The sequence below is a fragment of the Phacochoerus africanus genome, chromosome X, assembly GCF_016906955.1.
Source record: "Phacochoerus africanus isolate WHEZ1 chromosome X, ROS_Pafr_v1, whole genome shotgun sequence".
NCBI lineage: Eukaryota > Metazoa > Chordata > Mammalia > Artiodactyla > Suidae > Phacochoerus > Phacochoerus africanus.
The window spans coordinates 65775273-65795428 of record NC_062560.1 but is presented as its reverse complement, the minus strand read 5'-3'; the positions used below and the strand labels follow the sequence as shown (position 1 = coordinate 65795428).

General features: G+C 37.7%; 1 protein-coding gene across 6 annotated transcripts in view; it reads left to right on the top strand.

Annotated features, from left to right (window-relative positions):
• The window catches only part of ATRX (ATRX chromatin remodeler), a 293130-nt gene that overhangs the window by 198804 nt on the left and 74170 nt on the right, over nt 1–20156 (top strand). For all 6 annotated transcript variants that reach the window (XM_047765775.1, XM_047765772.1, XM_047765770.1 and 3 more), the window contains 3 exons: nt 6790–6920; nt 7432–7520; nt 7646–7818. In XM_047765775.1, the coding sequence (XP_047621731.1) occupies nt 6790–6920; nt 7432–7520; nt 7646–7818 (393 nt within the window). The remainder of the gene's footprint in view (nt 1–6789; nt 6921–7431; nt 7521–7645; nt 7819–20156) is intronic.

Below are 20156 nucleotides of genomic sequence, written 5' to 3'. Positions count from 1 at the left end.
CTAAATAGTGGCCCCCTGGAGTTGTCAGATCTTTGTTCTTGGTACCTATAAATGGTACCTTGTACGAAAAAGGTATTTTTGCAGGTGTGATTAAACTAAGAGTCTTATGAAGAGAAGTTTTTCCTAGATTGTCCACGTGAAAACTAAGAGTCTTGTGAAGAGAAGTTTTTCCTAGATTGTCCATGTGAGTTCTAATTCCAACTGCAAGTATATTTATAGGCAAGAAACAGAGGAAGATTTGATGAACACAGAAGAGGAGTCAGCATTACCAAAGAGGCATATTGGAATGAAGTGACTACAAGTCCTGGAATGTAGGCAGCCACTAGAGGCTGGAAGAGGCAAGGATTAAATTCCTTCCTGGAGCTTCTATGCAGAACATGGTCTTGTGGCAACTTTGATTTTGGCTCAGTAGGACTCATTTCAGACTTCTGATACCTTGAGCCATGATGGAATACATTTCTGTTGTCTTAAGATTTTTGGGTTTTTGGTGATTTATTACGGAAACCCTAGGAAATTAATTCAGGCAGTGAGTTTTCCCCAGCAACTGGTTTATAGCACAACAGTTACATGAGAAGCTTCTTAGAAAGTTTAGATTTCTGTGCCATATCACAAATCTAGGGTATCAGAAATTCTAGGAATGGAATCCAAGGAATTGGTAACTCTAACATACTGTCCAGGTGATTCTGATGTGCACCAGGTATGATAAGTATTTCCTTAGGATATTGTACTTGTTTCCTGTTGCTGCTGTTAAAAAAACCCCATGTTTTTGGCTTGGGATAACAGAAATTTATTATCTTATGGTTCTAGGGGTCTGAGTACCAAGATAAGGTTTACTGTAGCTAAAATCAGCAGGTTTGGTTCCTTCTGGATACTTTATGGCGTAAAAATGTTTCCTTGCCTTATTCAGCTTCTGGTAGCTGCCTTCCATCTTCAGAGTGCTTCATTCCAATCCCTGCTTACATCATTAAATGGCCTTTTCTTATTCTTACTTCTGAGTCCCTTTTATAGGGACCATTGTAGTTGCACTGGGTCCATCCAGATGTTGTAGGATCATCTTTGTTTTAGAGTCTATCTTTTTTTTTTTTTTGTCTTTTTGCTATTTCTTTGGGCCGCTTCTGTGCCATATGGAGGTTCCCAGGCTAGGGGTCTAATCGGAGCTGTAGCCGTTGGCTTACACCAGAGCCACAGCAACACGCGATCTGAGCCGCGTCTGCAACCTACACAACAGCTCACGGCAATGCCGGATCGTCAACCCACTGAGCAAGGGCAGGGATTGAACCCGCAACCTCATGGTTCCTAGTCGGATTCGTTAACCACTGCGCCACGACGGGAACTCCTAGAGTCTTTATTTTGATTGAATCTGCAAAGTCCCTTTTGCCATGTACAATAACATTCATGGGTGCCTGGGATTAGGATGTGGATATATTTTGGGGGATCACTGTTCAGTTTACCACATTCTCCATGATATCACTTCATATAGAAACCATAGGTGTAAATGAGGTTCAGTATCAGATTGTCATGCTTAGTTCATTATGTATTTACCTGCCCTTTTTTGTGCTTGTATTTCCAAATAATGCCCTTTGGAGTCAAAACATTTTTTTAAATATGGAATGATTCAGTTGTAATTGTAATTGCTCTTTTGTATAGAGAACATTTTTCTGTGAATGTTTGGTCCATTTACTAGCATGTCCATTTGACGTGGTTCCTATTCTTCATGAGGAATTTCAGCTATAAAATAAATCAGTAGTGTAGGTAGAGGAAACTTCAGGGTTTTTTGCTTTTAACAATTTCTTTCCTGTTTCTACCCTAGACAGTTAGGCCTAAAAGTCTTAAGAAAATTTTCTGGAGTTCCCGTACGTGGCGCAGTGGTTAATGAATCCGACGAGGAACCATGAGGTTGCGGGTTCGGTCCCTGCCCTTGCTCAGTGGGTTGACGATCCGGCATTGCCGTGAGCTGTGGTGTATGTTGCAGATGCGGCTTGGATCGTGCGTTGCTGTGGCTCTGGCGTAGGCCGGAGGCTGCAGCTCCGATTAGACTCCTAGCCTGGGAACCTCCATATGCCGTGGGAGCAGCCCAAGAAATAGCAAAAAAGACCAAAAAAAAAAAAAAGAAAAGAAAATTTTCTATAAGAGAAGATGTTTATGATGTGAGTTCCCCCACCCCCTAAACAAAAATTGACTTTTTAATCATCCTTTCTTGGAGAATAAAATGGTAGTTAAGGTTAGCTTACCTTTTTAAAAAATCTCTAATTCTTTCATATTAATTAAAAAAACTCATAAGCCTTTAAATACTAGATAGAACACCTAAGCAGGAGATCGATAAGGAAATAGAAGACTTGAAAAATACTTATAAATAAATAAGCTAGACCTAACAGACATCTGTAGAACACTCCTTCCAACAGGAGTAGAATACACATTCCTCTTGAGTAAACATGGAACATTCTCCATGAGAGACCATATTTTAGAGCATAAAACAAGCTTCAATTACTATAAAAGCATAAAATCCACAAAATATTTTCTTTAACCACATTAGAAGGAAATTACAAACCAATAATTGATTAAAGTGAGAAAATCCACAAATAGTGTGTAAATAACCAGTGAGTCAAAAGAAGAACTCATAAAGGAAATTAGAAAATATTTAGAGATGAACCAAACACAAAAATCAGATACTAAAATATGGGATGCAAGTAAATTGATGCCTAGAGGGAAGTTTATAACTGTAAATGCCTATAATAAAAAGGAGGAAAGATAAAAATTTATACTCTAGGAGTTCCTGTTGTTAATGAATCCAACTAGGAACAATGAGGTAGCTGGTTTGATCCCTGGCCTCGCTCAGTGGGTTAAGGATCTGGTGTTGCCGTGAGCTGTGGTGTAGGTCGCAGGTGCAGCTTGGTCCAATGTTGCTGTGGCTGTGGCGTAGGCTGGTGGCAACAGCTCCAATTCAACCCGTAGCCTGGGAACTTCCATATGCTGCAAGTGCGGCCCTAGAAAATACAAAAAGACAAAAAAATAAATAAATAAAAGGAAAAGAAAAATATTTATTTAAAAAAATTTATACTCTTTCTACCTTAAGAACCTAAAATAAGGAGCTTCCACTGTGGCTCTGGGGGATTGGTGGTGTCTCTACAGTACCAAGAACGCAGGTATGATTCCCAGCATGGCACTGAATTAAAGGATCCAGGTTGCCACAGCTGCAGCCTAGGTTGCACTTGTGGCTCAGATCTGATCCCTGGCTTGAGAATTCCATGTACCCATGGGGTGGCAAAAAAAGTAAGAAAGGGAGAGAGAGAGAAAGAAAGAAGCAAACAAACTGAACACAAAACAAATAGAAAGAAAGAGGTAATGAAGACTAATCAGAAATAAATATACAGAAGAAAAGGAAAACAGTGCAGAAAATAATTGAAACCAAAAGGTGGTTCTTTGAAGTGATCAACATAATTGATAACTCTTTAGCTGTACTTACAAAGTAATCAATAGAGCAGACACAAATAACTAAAATTAGTAATGAAACATCACTACTGTCCCTGCATAACTAAGAGAAGTATTAGGGACTTATATGAACAGTTGTATATCTAAATATTAGATGCCTTGTTATCATAGCAATGATTTCCATTATACACAGAGGAACTACCACTTATCAGGCAAAGTAATTGGTACCACCTTTTAATACATTTTTGTTCATATTTCATATCGTACCACCTCACACCTGTCAGAATGGCCATCATTATTAAGTCCACAAATAACAACTGCTGGAGAGGGTGTGGAGAAAAGGGAACCCTCTGCACTGTTGGTGGGAATGTAAATTGGTACAACTACTGTGGAAAACAGTATGGAGGTACCTTAGAAAAGTAGACATAGAACTACCATATGACCCAGCAATCCCACTCTTGGGGCATATATCCAGCCAGAACTTTCCTTGAAAAAGACACGTGCATCCACATGTTCCTTGCAGCACTGTTCACAGTAGCTAAGACATGGAAACAACGTAAATGTCCATCGACAGATAAATGGATTAAGAAGATATGGTATACACCTTCTGCAGCTCAATACCAAGAAAACAAACAACCCCATCAAAAAATGGGCAGAGGATCTAAACAGACAGTTCTCCAAAGAAGACATACAGATGGCCAAAAAACACATGAAAATATGTTCAGCATCACTAATTATTAGGGAAATGCAAATCAAAACCACTCTGAGGTACCACCTTACACCAGCCAGAATGGCCATCATCAAAAATTCTACAAACAATAAGTTCTGGAGAGGGTATGGAGAAAAGGGAACCTCATTACACTGTTGGTGTGAATGTAAACTGTTGCAACCACTGTGGAAAACAGCACGAAGATTCCTCAGAAAACTAAACATAGAATTAACATTTGATCCAGCAATCCCACACCTGGGCATCTATCCAGAGAAAGCCATGACTCGAAAAGACACATGTACTCCAGTGTTCACTGCAGCACTATTTTCAGTAACCAAGACATGGAAACAACCTAAATGCCCACCAACAGAGGAGTGGATCAAGCAGATGTGGTACTACTACACAGTGGAATATTACTTAGCCATTAAAAGGAAAGAAATAATGGCATTTGCAGCAACATGGATAGACCTAGAAATTATCATGCTAAGTGAAGTCAGCCATACAATGAGACACCAACATCAAATGCTTTTACTGACATGTGGAATCTGAAAAAGGACACAGTGAACTTCTTTGCAGAACAGATGCTAACTCACAGAGTTTGAAAAACTTACGGTTTCCAAATGAGACAAGTTTGGGGGGGTAGGGCGATGCATCGAGGGTTTGGGATGAAATTGCTATAAAATTTGGTTGTGATGATCGTTGTACAACTATAAATGTAATAAAATTCATTGAGTAATAAAGAAAGATGAATATATACCCAGTGGAATACTACTCAGCCATAAAAAAGAACAAAATCTTGCCATTTGAAGCAACATGGATGGAACTAGAGACTCTCATCCTGAGTGAAGTAAGTCAGAAAGAGAAAGACAAATACCATATGATATCACTTGTACCTGGAATCTAACATAGGGCACAAATGAACCTTTCCACAGAAAAGAAAATCATGGATATGGAGGACAGACTTGTGGTTGCCAAGCGGGAGGGGGAGGGAGTGGGATGGATTGGGAATTTGGGGTTAATAGATGCAAACTATTGCCTTTGGAATGGATAAGCAATGAGATCCTGCTGTGTAGCACTGGGAGCTATGTCTAGTCACTTATGATAGAGCATGATAATGTGAGAAAAAAGATTGTATACATTTATGTGTGACTAGGTCACCTTGCTGTATAGTAGAAAATTGACAGAACACTGTAAACCAGCTATAATGGAAAAAAAGAAAAACCATCATAAAAAATATTTCATATCATTACTGAGTATAATCGTGTCCCTCATGGAGACATGACTTAATTATCAGTGAATTTACTTCTTTTTAAAACTGGAGAGAAAAATGTTTCTGTTTAAATGCTGTTTTTTTCTTTAATCAGCTTTTTTTTTGTTGCATTTTACCTCCTTGATAATTTTGTCATTAATGGAATGTGCGTTCATTTCACTTTCACAGAAAAAATTATAATTTTGTTGAAATTACTCTGTGCAAACAAAATCTAACTTTATCAACATGAAAACCTAATTTTTAGAAGTACCTTGTTTTGGTGTAAGAATAATTGGAAAGAGTTGCTCAAGTACTGTATACAGAGAGTGGCTTTATCTAAATAGGAGTTTGTAATACGTGGTCCATGGATAGAATCTATGAGAGTATGTGAACCTGAATAAGAAAAAAATTCATATTTTCATTAACCTCTAACAAATATATAGCGTTTTCTCAATTATTAATTTAGGCAACAAACTGTAGTAGTAGTAGTAGCAATAACTGACTTTGTTACAAATAGAAATCAGAAATATTCTATGTATTATTGTTGTTATTGATATCTCAAAATTATATCCCCTTATCAATACTTCAAAATTTCAAGTAATTATTAAACTTATTGCTATATTTTTTATTTAATGTGTTAGTAAAGTATGCATATCACTATATCACAAAATTTTTAACATTTTGATGATTTTTATGTAATGGGTTTCTTTTGTAATCCTGTTTATATGTTTCAAAATATTCTAAGAAGGAGGGTTTATAAGGTTCTCTACATAGCCAAAGAAGTCTGAGGCACAGATAAAGTTAAACCTCTAATTTAGAACTGTGGCATATGTAAGTTCCTAGACTACGTGTTGAATCGGAGCTGTAGCTGCCGGCCTACACCACAGCCACAGCAATGTGGGATCCTAGCCACTTCTGCTGCCACCTGCACCACAGCTCATGACAATGCCACTGAGATCCTTAATCCACTGAGTGAGGCCAGGGATCGAACCCATGTCCTCATGGATAGTAATGGGATTCGTTAATGCTGAGCCAATGGGAACTCCAAATTAGAGAATTCTTTTTATTTCATTTTATTTTATTTGTTTATTTATTTATTTGTCTTTTTCCCTTTTCTAGGGCCGCTCCCTCTGCATATGGAGGTTCCCAGGCTAGGGTTCGAATCAGAGCTGTAGCCGCAAGGCTGCAACAGAGCCACAGCAACATGGGATCCAAGCCGCGTCTGCAACCTACACCACAGCTCATGGCAATGCCGGATCCTTAACCCACTGAGCAAGGCCACGGATCGAACCCGCAACCTCATGGTTCCTAGTCGGATTCGTTAACCACTGAGCCATGACGGGAACTCCCAAATTAGAGAATTCTTATGTCTTAACATTAACTATTTTTTTCTTTTGATCAGGTGTAGGTAATAGCAGTGAAGGTGGAAGAGGAAAGGCAGGTGCAAAACTTTTCCAAGACTTTCAGATGTTAAGTAGAATCTGGACTCATCCTTGGTGTTTGCAGTTAGACTACATTAGCAAAGAAAATAAGGTAAATCAAATTAGCATTGAGGAAAGCTATCTGTTGGAAGCAGAATAACTTTAGGGAAAAGGTTGATATGTGTAGACTTACTGTATATTCAAATTTTCTTTTTCTTTATGTTACAATAATTTGAACTATTTCTAGTTTATTTCTATATATTTAAATGCATTGTGATTCTGAAAGGAGTATTAAATGCTAATCTTAACATCTTGCATGAACATAGTAAATGATCAAAACTAAGAAAGTAACATTGGGCCAGTACTCTAAACAGTAGATGTTAATGTAATTTCATCAATTTTCATCCTTACATCCCTTTTCTTTTCCATGATTCAATTCAAGACTTCACATTACATCTAGTAGTTATACCTATGATGTCTCCTTTATTTTTTCTAATCTATAATAGTTCCTTAGTTCTTCCTTATCTCATAATAATTAATTTATCATTAAATGAAATAAATGTTATGATTTCCAGTACAAGTTGAAATAAGCCATTAAAATATTCATCTCTTTTTTCCTCCAGGGTTATTTTGATGAGGACAGTATGGATGAATTTATAGCTTCCGATTCTGATGAAACCTCCATGAGTTTAAGCTCTGATGATTATACAAAGTAAATTGAATACTTTTTCTTCTGTGTTGACTAGTTTAAAATCCCTGCTTGCTGATTTTCCTCTAAAAATTGGTACTTGTATCTTTTGAGTGTGTTCCTAATAGTTTGAATTTGTTCTTTTTTAGAAAGAAGAAAACAAAGGGGAAAAGGGGAAAAAAAGATAGTAGCTCAAGTGGAAGTGGTAGTGACAATGATGTTGAAGTGATTAAAGTCTGGAATTCAAGATCCCGAGGAGGTGGTGAAGGAAATGTGGATGAAACAGGAAACAATCCCTCAGTTTCTTTAAAGCTGGAAGAAAGTGAGTCTAATAAATGTTGCCTTTATCATGGAACATTGAATTAGAAAATACCATGTTAGTTTAATATCAGTGCTTGTTTTCATTTATTAATTATCCTCACTAGTTTGCTGAAAGGAGTATCTTTCCTGGAAGTTTCCTGGTGGGCTAATGGTTAGGACTTGGTGCTTTCACCACCACAGCTTGGATTCAGTCCATGATCTGGGAACTGACATCCCCCATCAAGTCACTGCATATGGTGGCCAAAAGAAAGGGGGTTGTGGATATCTTTCCTCATTTGGTAAGCATTTAGGGTAATCAGATGCATATAAAAACAACAAATATTTGATGAAAGTTTAATTACAAGCAAGCCATTATACTCTCTCTGGTATTGAAGAAGAAGAAGTAAAAAAGAAAAACTAACATTTATTTACATATATGAACCCAAACTCTGTAGTATTTTCACTCCATGTGTTAGGTAACTTAATTATCTACATTTGAAGGATTAGTGTTCAGTCTCCATATCCTCCTATTGCAGCCTGACTGAGTGTTGAGGAACTCCATTGCTGGCAACAGATATCTGCATATTTGAAATATCAAATATCTAAAAACAAAGCAGTGTAAATACTACTAAGTATTTGGCATTTGGGAATCATAAAGCAAAGCAGTAGACCAAGTGTGAAGAGAAAGGAGATGTGGGTGCCACCTAGGTGAATGATCCTGTGCACAGACAAGTTTAGCTGGTCTCAGGCCTGCAGCTGAACAGATTTGGTGATTCCTTGATAAATATTTTTCTTTTCACTACCTCCTTGGAATAGGCAGATGGCTGCCTAACCACAAACCCTGGCTTAATTCTTTAAGAAATCAGGGGAGTAGTAAAAGTTAATCTGTAGGAGTTCTCCTTGTGACTCAGTGGTTTCAGGAACCCTATTGGTATCCATGAGGATGTGGGTTCAATCCCTGGTCTCACTCAGTGGGTTAAGGATCTGTTGTTGCCTAAAGCTGTGGTGTAAGTCAAAGATGCAGCTCAGATCCCATGTTGCTGTGGCTGTGGCATAGGCCTACGGCTGCAGCTCTGATTTGACCCCCTAGTCTGGCAGCTTCCATATCCTGTAGGTGTGGCCGTAAAAAGAAAGGAACAACAACAAAAAATTAATCTATACAATTTCCTTTCTTGTTTTTCTCTCCAGTTACTCCATAAAGGCAATTGATTATCAATGTTCACTTTCCAACTAGATTTAAAATATACTTTTCTTAGAGTAGTAAAGGAATAAGTTTAAGGTAATGAGAAGCTCCTGTTACCTCCACTCCTGCTCTCCTGATTTGCAGTTTCCATTTAAATTCTCCTTAGTCTTTCATCTTATAATTAGAAATAAATAGCTTAAAGTTTATGTGTTCCTTGAATGATTGTCTTAAAATATTCTTCTCAAAATTTTTCTCATAACTTATGGCTAAGAGAAAAGAGAGAGTAGACTAGTCAGCATGTCTCATCCTATGCTCTAAATGGTTTACATAAAAGTATGATGAGGTATGATCCCTTCATCACTTGGAAGTAGAGATGGGGTCCAAGTCAGCTTGTCACCTCTAGAAATGAGTAGCTTCTTCCAATTTTCCTGGTGTCCTACTATAACTATTACTGCTTTGCATATTTGGAAAGAACTGATGCGGAGAGAGTAGGTCTGGGCTACATGTTATGAACTTAAAAGTATGCAGGGAAGACTGTGGGTTCCAAATGATAAACTTTACCTACCTCTTTAGTGCATTTCATTTTAGCTCTGTGCAGTCAAATAGAAGTCATTCATATATGGATGTATTTAAAAAATTTTTTTGGCTGCACTAACAGCATGTGGAAGTTCCTGGGCCAGGGATCAAACCTGTGCCACAGCAGTGACCCAAAGCACTTCATTAGTAATGCCAAATCCTTAACCCATTGCACCACGAGACAACTCCTATTTTTAAAAAATTTTTGCAGCTATGTACATGTATTTTATCAGAAGCATTTTCTGGAACAAGTAGATGATAAAAATATGTTTTTGTTCTTTAGATTTAGATTAACTGTATTTAAGGCTGAGTAGATGATAGCGTATGAACATGTATACCTATACTGTGTAACTAAAAAAAAAATCACTTTCTTATAATAAATTAAGAAAACATGAATGGGAAGTATTAAAGGACCAAAATGTTGCACCTATAAATTGAAATGGATATAAAATAAGTAGATGCCTGTAATTGAGCTATGATTTTCACTGCATATTTCACTTTCACTTCAAAGAGTTGATGGTTAATTCTTTTGCCATAGCTTTCTGAACTTTTTGAGAAGCAGCATGTTCAGTAAGTCATTTAAGTTTACCTTACTGCATCCACATTTTTGCATTTTAGTTTAGTATTTTATTTGGACAGTTTTGTGATGAGGAAATGACTGTATATAAACTACTTAAAATGTTTGATTAATTATTATTTCAGCACAAGCATACTTTGTTTTATTGCACTTTGCAGATACTTTTTTTTTTTTTTTTTTTTTACAAATAGAAGGTTTGTGGCATCCCTGCATTGAGCGAGTCTCTTAGCACCATTTGTTTTTCTTTATTTCTTTTTTTTTTTTGTCTTTTGCCTTTTGTCTGTTGTTGTTGTTGTTGTTGTTGCTATTTCTTGGGCCGCTCCCGCAGCATATGGAGATTCCCAGGCTAGGGGTTGAATCGGAGCTGTAGCCACTGGCGTACGCCAGAGCCACAGCAACGTGGGATCCGAGCCGCGTCTGCAACCTACACCACAGCTCACGGCAACGCCGGATCGTTAACCCACTGAGCAAGGGCAGGGACCGAACCCACAACCTCATGGTTCCTAGTCGGATTCGTTAACCACTGCGCCACGACGGGAACTCCTTTTTTTTTTTTTTGGTCTTTTCTAGGGCTGCACTCATGGCATATGGAGGTTCCCAGGCTAGGGGTCTAATCGGAGCTGTAACCGCTGGCCTATGCCAGAGCCACAGCAATGCCAGACCTGAGCTGAATGTTCGACCTACACACAGCTCACGGCAACGCCAGATCCTTAACCCACTGAGCAAGGGCAGGGACCGAACCCGCAACCTCATGGTTCCTAGTCGGATTCTTTAACCACTGAGCCATGACGGGAACTCCGGCACCGTTTTTCCAGTAGCGTTTGTGCACCTCGTTTCTGTGTCACATTTTGGTAACTCTCAAAATACTTCACACTTTTTTGTTACTATTATGTCTGTTATTGTGGCTTGTGATCGGTGATCTTTGATGTTGCTATCGTACCTTTTTTATGGAGTCAGAAACTGTACTCATGTAAGTCTGGCAAATTAATCTATAAATGTTGTGCTGTACAGGATCTGACTGATCCATCGATTGGCTGTTCCCCTGTCATTCTACCTCTCCTTGGGCCTCCTTATTCCATAACACTCAACAGCATTGAATTCAGGCCAGTTAATAACCCTGCAGTGGCATCTAAATGTTCAAGTGAAAGGAAGACTCTTTTGTCTCTCTTTTTAAATTGAAAGCTAGAAATGATTAAGATTAGTGAGGAGGACATATTAAAAGGCAAGTTAGGCCAAAACTAGGCCTCTTGCGCCAATTAGCCATGTTGTAAATTCAAAGGAAAAGTTCTTGAAGGAAATTAAAAGCCTTATTCTGGTGAACACACAAATAATAAGAAAGTGAAACAGTCTTATTGCTGATTTGTAGAAAGATCTGGATAGAAGATCAAACCAGCCACAACATTCCCTTATAAGCCAAAGCCTCACTCAGAGCAAGGTCCTAACTCTCCTCAATTCTGTGAAAGCTGAATGAGGTAAGGAAGCTTCAGAGGAAAAGTTTGAAACCAACAGAAGTTTGTTCATGAAGTTTAAGGAAAAGAAGCCATCTTCATAACAAAAAAGTGCAAGCTGAAGCAGTAAGTGGTGATCTAGAAGCTACAGCAAGTTATCTGGGAGATCTAGCTAAGATAATTCATAAGGGTGGTTACATTAAACAGTAGGTTTTCAATGTAGACAAATCAGCTTTCTGTTGGAAGAAGATGCCATCTAGGGCTTTCATAGATAGAGAGGAGAAGTCGATGCCTACCCTCAAAGCTTTGGAGACAGGCTCACTCTCTTGTTAGGGGCTGATAAAGCTGGTGACTTTAAGTTGAAGCCAGTGTTCATTTGCCACTCTGAAAATCCTAGGGCCCCTTAAGAATTGTGTTAAATCTACTCTACCTATGCTCTATAAATGGAACAAAGCCTGGATGATAGTGCATCTGTTCACAACATGGTTTACTCAGTATTTTAAGCTCACCATTGAGACCTAAAGGTGAGAACAAAAAGATTCCTTTAAAAATATTACTACTCATTGACAGTGCACTTGGTTACCCAAGAGCTCTGATAGAAATGTAAAATGAGGTTAATGGTATTTTCAAGCCCACTGATGCAGTATCCATTCTGAAGCCCATGGATCCAGGAGTTATTTTGAGTCTCAAGTGTTATTATTTAAGAAGTACATTTTGTAAGGTTATAGGTGCCATAGATAGTATTTGCTCTGGTGTTTCTGGGCAGAGTCAATTGAAAACCTCCTGGAAAGGATTCACCATTCTAGGTACTATTAAGAACAATAATAGGAGTTGGGAATAATTTGTTTCCAACCCCCAAGTATGACTTCGAGGGTTCAAGTCTTTACTGGAGGAAGTCACTGCTAATGTGCTTGAAATAGCAAAAGAATTAGAATTGGAAGCAGAGCCTGAAGATGTGACCAAGGTGCTGCAATCTCATAATAAAACTGTAATGGATGAGGGGTTGCTTCTTATGGATGACATGGAATCTGCTCCCAGTGAAGATTCTGTGAAGGTTGTGGAAATTTCAACAGAGGATTTTAGAACACTACTCAACTTACTTGATAAATCCATGGTAGGGTTTGAGAGAAGTGAGGCCAATTTGGAAACTTCTGCTGTGAGTAAAATGCTGTCACACAGCATTACATGGTATGGAGAGATTGTCCCTGAAAGGAAGAGCCATTATCAGTGCAGTAAATTTCATTGTTGTCTCATTTTAAGAAATTGCCGTGGCTATCCCAAACTTTAGCAATTACTATCCTGATCAGTCAGCAGTCATCAATATGGAGGCGAGGGGAGTTCCCGTCGTGGCGCAGTGGTTAACGAATCCGACTAGGAACCATGAGGTTGTGGGTTCGGTCCCTGCCCTTGCTCAGTGGGTTAACGATCCGGCGTTGCCGTGAGCTGTGGTGTAGGTTGCAGACGCGGCTCGGATCCCGCGTTGCTGTGGCTCTGGCGTAGGCTGGTGGCTGCAGCTCCGATTAGACCCCTAGCCTGGAAACCTCCATATGCCGCAGGAGCGGCCCAAGAAATAGCAACAACAACAACAAAAAGACAAAAAAAAAATATGGAGGTGAGACCCTCCACCAGCAAAAACATTATGACTTGCTTCAGGGAGGTGAAGGTTAGCATTTTTTAGTAATAATGTTTTTTTAACTAAGGCATGTACATTTTTTTTTGCTTTTCTTGTCACACTATTATTATTATTGTTATTTTCCTTTCATTTTAAAATAATTTTTTATTTTTTCCATTATAGCTGGTTTACAGTGTTCTGTCAATTTTATATTGTACAGCAAGGTGACTCAGTCACACATACATGTATACATTCTTTTTTCTCCCAGTCACACATACATATATACATTCTTTTTTCACATTATCATGCTCCATCGAAAGTGACCAAACATAGTTCCCAGTGCTATACAGCAGGATCTCATTGCTTATCCATTCCAAAGGCAATAGTTTGCATCTATTAACCCCAAATTCCCAATCCATCCCTCTCCCTCCCCCTCCCGCTTGGCAACCACAAGTCTGTCCTCCATGTCCATGATTTTCTTTTCTATAGAAAGGTTCATCTGTGCCGCATATTAGATTCCAGGTACAAGTGATATCATATGGTATTTGTCTTTCTCTTTCTGACTTACTTCACTTAGGATGAGAGTCTCTAGTTCCATCCATGTTGCTGCAAAGGGCATTATTTGATTCTTTAATATGGCTGAGTAGTATTCCCCTGTTTATATATACCATACCATCTTAATCCATTCATCTGTCCATGGACATTTAAGTTGTTTCCATGTCTTGGCTGTTGTGAATAGAGCTGCAATGAACACGTCGGTGCATGTGTCTTTTTCAAGGAAAGTTCTGTCCACATATATGCCCAAGAGTGGGATTGCTGGGTCATATGGCAGTTCTACATGTAGATATCTAAGGTATCTCCATACTTTTCTCCATAGTGGTTGTACCAGCTTACATTCCCACCAGCAGTGCAGGAGGGTTCCCTTTTCTCCACACCCCCTCCAGCACTTGTTATTTGTGGACTTATTAATGATGGCCATTCTGACTGGAGTGAGGTGGTATCTCATCGTAGTTTTGATTTGCATTTCTCTTATAATCAGGGATGCTGAGCATTTTTTCATGTGTTTGTTGACCATCTGTGTATCTTCTTTGGAGAACAGTCTCTTCAGGTCTTTTGTCCATTTTTCCATTTGGTTGTTGGCTTTTTTGCTGTTGAGTTGTATTAAGTTGTTTGTTTGTATATTTTAGATATTAAGCCCGTGTCAGTTGCATCATTTGAAACTATTTTCTCCCATTCTCTAAGTTGTCTTTTTGTTTTTTTAATGGTTTCCTTTGCTGTGCAAAAGCTTGTCAGTTTGATGAGGTCCCATTGGTTTATTTTTGCTTTTATTTCTGTTGCTTTGAGAGACTGACCTGAGAAAACATTTGTACAGTTGATGTCAGAAGACCTTAAACTTTAAAATTCCCAGAAGAAAACATGGGCAGTATGCTCTTTGATAATATATAATAATAAAAATAATGTAATATACATTTGATAATATTTAATTATAGATAAGCTATTATTATATGTCTGTTACTATCTATCTAATCTATCTATCTGGATCTGTTTTCCTTAGACAAGGGTAGCAAAACTAAAATTAAACAAGTGTACTACATCGAAGTAAAAAGATTTTGCACAGTAGAGGAAACCATCTCCCAGATTGTAGGGCAACCTACTGAATGGGTGAAGATATTTGCATACCATATATCCCACAAAGGGTTTATATCCAAAATATATGAATAATCATACAGCTGAATATAAAAGAAATCAACCTGATTAACAACTGGGCAGACGATCTAAATAGACATTTTTCCAAAGAAGAAATAGGGGTGGTCAAGAGGCCCATGAAGAGGTCCTCAACATCATTAATCATCAGCAGAATGCAAATGAATAGCACAATGAGATACCACCTTAAAACTGTCAGAATAGCTATTATCCAAAAGCAAGAAACAGCAAATGTTGTTTAGGATGTAGAGAAAAGATAACTGTTGTGCAGTGTTGGTAGATATATAAATTAATGCTGCTGTTATGGAAAACATGGAGGTTCTTCAAAACCTAGAAGTACTACGGAGTTTCCATCATGGCTCAGTAGAAACTAATCTCACTAGCATCCATGAGGGCTCAGGTTCGATCCCTGGCCTCGCTCAGTGGGTTAAGGATCCACCGTTGCTGTGAGCTGTGGTGTAGGTCACAGATGTGGCTTGGATCTTGTGTTGCTGTGGCTCTGGTGTAGACCAGCAGCTACAGCACCGATTGGACCCCTAGCCTGGGAACCTCCACATGCCATATGTGTGGCCCTAAAAACACCAAAAAACAAAAAACAAAAGTAGAAAGTACTACATGGTCCAGCACTTCTATTTCTGGGTATTTATCTTAAGAATACAAAGAAACACTAATTCAAAAAAATATGTATACCTCCATGTTCATTGTAGCATTATAATAGACAAATATGGAAATATGGAAGCAACATAAGTGTCCATTGGTAGATGAATGGATAAAATAGATGGTGTGTATGTGTGCATGCCTGTGCATGTGCAGTGGAATACTACTCAGCCATAAAAGAATGAAATATCTCTTTTGGCAACATAGATGGGTATTTTGCTAAGTGAAATAAGTCAGACAAAGAAAAATGTTTAAATTTTTATGTGGACTCTAAAAAACAAAGCAAGTGAACAAACAAAACTAAATAGAACAGACTCATAGATATATAGCAAACTGGTTGTTGCCTGAGGGGATGCATCTTGGGAGGGGATGGATAAAATAGTTGAAAGGGATTAAGAGGTACAGACTTCTAGCTTTAAAATTAAGAAGTCAGAGGAATTTAATGTATACATTAGGAATATAGTCAGCAATATAGTAACAGCTTTTTGTGGCAGATAAAAAAAGATAGTACCTAGTCTTATTGTGGTTATCATTTCATAATGTGTAGAAATATCTAATCACTGTTTTACACCTGAAGCTAATATAATATGTTAATTACAACTAAAAATGCATAGATTTTATTGTATGGATATATATTTTATGATAAAATCCTTGTATGTGTTGTTAGGAACATAATAATTAGCACTAATATACTACATTTACTTTTTGAACAAATATTTATTCTTAACTGTTTGCCAGGCTCTGCTCTAGAAACTTGGTGAAAAATGTACTGATGGGGTTTACTGCTACTACTTCATATTCACATATTTTAATGATATGCTACCTTTATTTTTAAAGCTACAATGTTTCTTGCTACAAAAATGGTAGTTAAATATATATTTGGAATGTGTCAAGAAATTAGGGGTGAAAGTGGTACTTTCTATTTGTATTTCTTTTGTGCCTTACCTTGTAATCACTTTTATTGATATCCACAGTATATATTTAAGAGTGGCGAGTGGCTTTGATTTATTAATTTACTGCTACTTGCCATGTATGCATATACAGTACAAAGTTATAACAGAAGGAATGATAAATCCATGTTGATGAAATAAGAATATTCAGCGTGAAATATCTCTTTGTAGTTTTTATTATGTATTCATCATATTTATTAACTGGAGTAGGCCACATTTTTCTGGGTCACTTTTTATTTTTTTAGAGATTACTCTTAAGTATTGTGATTATATCTAATAGGATTAAAACTAGAATGAATCTGTTTTATTTGCACAGATATCATCACCTGTCATAAGCTTTGAGACTTCTTAACTAGCTGCCACATTTATACTGATTTTCTGCCAGCTTTTTTCTATTGCTGACAGTTTCATTATATATAAATTAACATGATTAAATTTGGGTAACCATTGCTGAAGTAGTGTGCTCTCTCTGGAACTGCAAAATTCCCAAAAGCACTGATTATTTGCCAGTTGACTAATTGTAGAAAGGAATTTTAGGAAACATATGCTTGATAAGCTATGTTTTCGTAGTCTCCAAAGCCACCCCCCAGTTTGGTGATACATAGGACTCATATAGTCATATTCGGGACTGTGGTTTAATACAATGAAAGATAGAAAACAAAATCAGCAGTGGGAAAAGGGACATATGGATTAGAGTCCAGAGGAAACCAGGCATAACCTTCCAAAAGTCCTTTCCCAGTGGAGTCACTTGTTGGTGGGAAATTAGTGTGTACTAATTTCTACAGCAACAAGTTAATGACAACACATGTGAAGTGTCATCTACGAGAGAAGCTCATTGGAGACTAAGTACCCAAGGTTTTTGTTGGGGCCTAGTGACATAGGCAGTGTCTGCCTCTCTCTTACCAAATTCCAGACTCCCAGAAAGGAAACAGGTATTCAGACAGTCTAGGCACAGTGATTCCCTTTTCTCAGGTAAAGATTTATATTAGTACAGGGAACTGATTGCCACTCCAGTTCCCCCAACAGCCAAGGCTCACTCTCTCACGAAGGCTTTTTCCTAAGATGAAAATTTTGTTGACTCTTGAAGGATAGTAAAATATGAATAGAAGTTTAACAAGAAAAGAGGGGGATAATGTAATATAAGGCATGGAATCTTGCAAATATGTGCCACATTTAGGTAGTAGTTTATTGTGGTTTAAATAAAAATGCATAATGAATTCTGTAAAAGAAATAGAAATCACCAGGACCCAGACCAAAAGAAGGAACTGATAACCTAAACAGTAAGTTCAAGAAGGTATACTATGGGGAGTTCTCTTGTGGTACAGCAGGTTAAGGATCTGGCATTGTGGCTCAGATTGCCACTGTAGTGGGGGTTTGATCCTTGCCTTGGGAACTTTCACATGCTGTGGGTGTGTCAGGAAAAAAAAAAGCATGCTGTGAAAACCCTAGGGATAGGCTTGTCTTGAGAGTAGCAGCAGCTTTGGTTTTTACCTACAGAGGAATATGATACAAGGCCTTGAGCCCTCTAAGGTGGACAGTTCCTAGAAGCCAGATTAAAGCTGAATCTCTTTAAAGGATACATACTCCATAGAAGAATAGGATACAAAAAATTTTGCCCTTCAATCCAGGGAAATGATAAGGAAGCTTATCTGTGTCACCCTGGGCTGTGGGTTTTGGTAATAGTTTCCTTGGATTCATAATCATGGACTTTACCTCACATAGTTTATGATTTGAATTTACATTATTTACATAGTGTAAAAATCTCAAGCTGAAAGACTAACCTCAAAAGTAATTCTGAGTTGGTGATCCCTTGGAGCACCTAACAGAAGCAGATGCAACTTCACTGTGGAGTTGTATGACGTCAACCCAGGCTACCAAGTATTCTCACATATTGTGGCTACACTGGAAGTAAAATGACAATTAGAAAGTTATAGAGTGCCCAAAGAAGCAGTTAGTATTAGAAAAAGTTAGCAATAAGATAAGTTAGCAGTCATCCTGACAATGTTAACACACAATACAAACATGTATGATTAGATTGTCAAGAACCACAGATATTAGAGCTTTTTGATAAGAATATAAAATATGTTTAGTGTGATATTTTACAAATCATAAGAATAACTTTATACTAGAAAATAAAAAGAGATTAAATAGGTAACATTCTAGAAAAATAAAACTCTGAGTGTTCATTGCAGTTATTTCGCAGTAGCTGATAATGAGAAATAGTCTAAATGTATATGACCAGAAGAACTAAGAAAATGTGGTATATTCATGCAGTAAAATATCACATGGCAGTTAGAATTACTGAGTAATTTTTACTTTGAATGGAAAATGAAAAACTACACTCAATGAGAAAGGTGGAAAATGATACAAACAGTTTGGTACCACTTACATATAGTTTAAACACGTGAATAATAATGTACAATTTAGTGATACACATGTAGTGAAAATATAAAAATATTCACATAAGTAGTAGAATTTAGAATTTTAGTTACCTCGCGGAAAGAAGGGTGGAAAACAAGATAATAGTATTGGATAGGATTACATATTAGGCTTCAGATGCATCAGAAGTAGATATAACAAGATTTAAAATCTAATGAAGATAGAAGTTAGAACATTGCTGATTTTTTTTATTACTCAAATGAATTTATCACATCTATAGTTGTATAATGATCGTCACAATCCACTTTCACAGGATTTCCATCCCACAGCCCAAGCACACCCCCCCACCCCCCAAACTGTGTCCTCCGGAGACCATAAGTTTTTCAAAGTCTGTGAGTCAGCATCTGTTCTGCAAAGAAGTTCAGTCTGTCCTTTTTTCAGATTCCACATGTCAGTGAACACATTTGATGTTGGTGTCTCATTGTATGGCTGACTTCACTTAGCATGATAATTTCTAGGTCCATCCATGTTGCTAAAAATGCTGGTATTTCGTTCATTTTAATGGCTGAGTCATATTCCATTGTGTGCATGTACCACATCTTCTTGATCCACTCCTCTGTCGATGGACATTTAGGTTGTTTCCATGTCTTGGCTATTGCAAAGAGTGCTGCAATGAACATTGGAGTACATGTGTCTTTGCGAGTCGTGGTTTTCTCTGGATAGATGCCCAGGAGTGGGATTTCTGGATCAAATGGGAGTTCTATGTTTAGTTTTTCTGAGGCATCTCCATACTGTTTTCCACAGTGGTTGCACCAATTTACAATCCCACCAACAGTGTAATAGGGTTTCTTTTTCTCCACACCCTCTTCAGCACTTACTGTTTGTAGACTTTTGGATGATGGCCATTCTGGCTGGTGTAAGGTGGTACCTCATCGTGGTTTTGATTGGCATCTCTCTAATGATGAGTGATGTCGAACATCTTTTCATGTGTTTCTTGGCCATCTGTATGTCTTCTTTGGAGAACTGTCTGTTTAGATCTTCTGCCCATTTTTTGATGGGGTTGTTTGTTTTTTTGGTATGGAGCTGCAGAAGGTGTTTATAAATTTTGGAGATGAATCCCTTGTCAGTGGATTCACTTGCAAAGATTTTCCCCCTTTCTGTGGGTTGTCTTTTCGTTTTGTTTAGGGTTTCCTTTGCTGTGCAGAAACTTTTAAGTTTGATTAAGCCCCATTCGTTTATTTTTGTTTTTACTGTCATTGCTGTAAGAGGTGGAT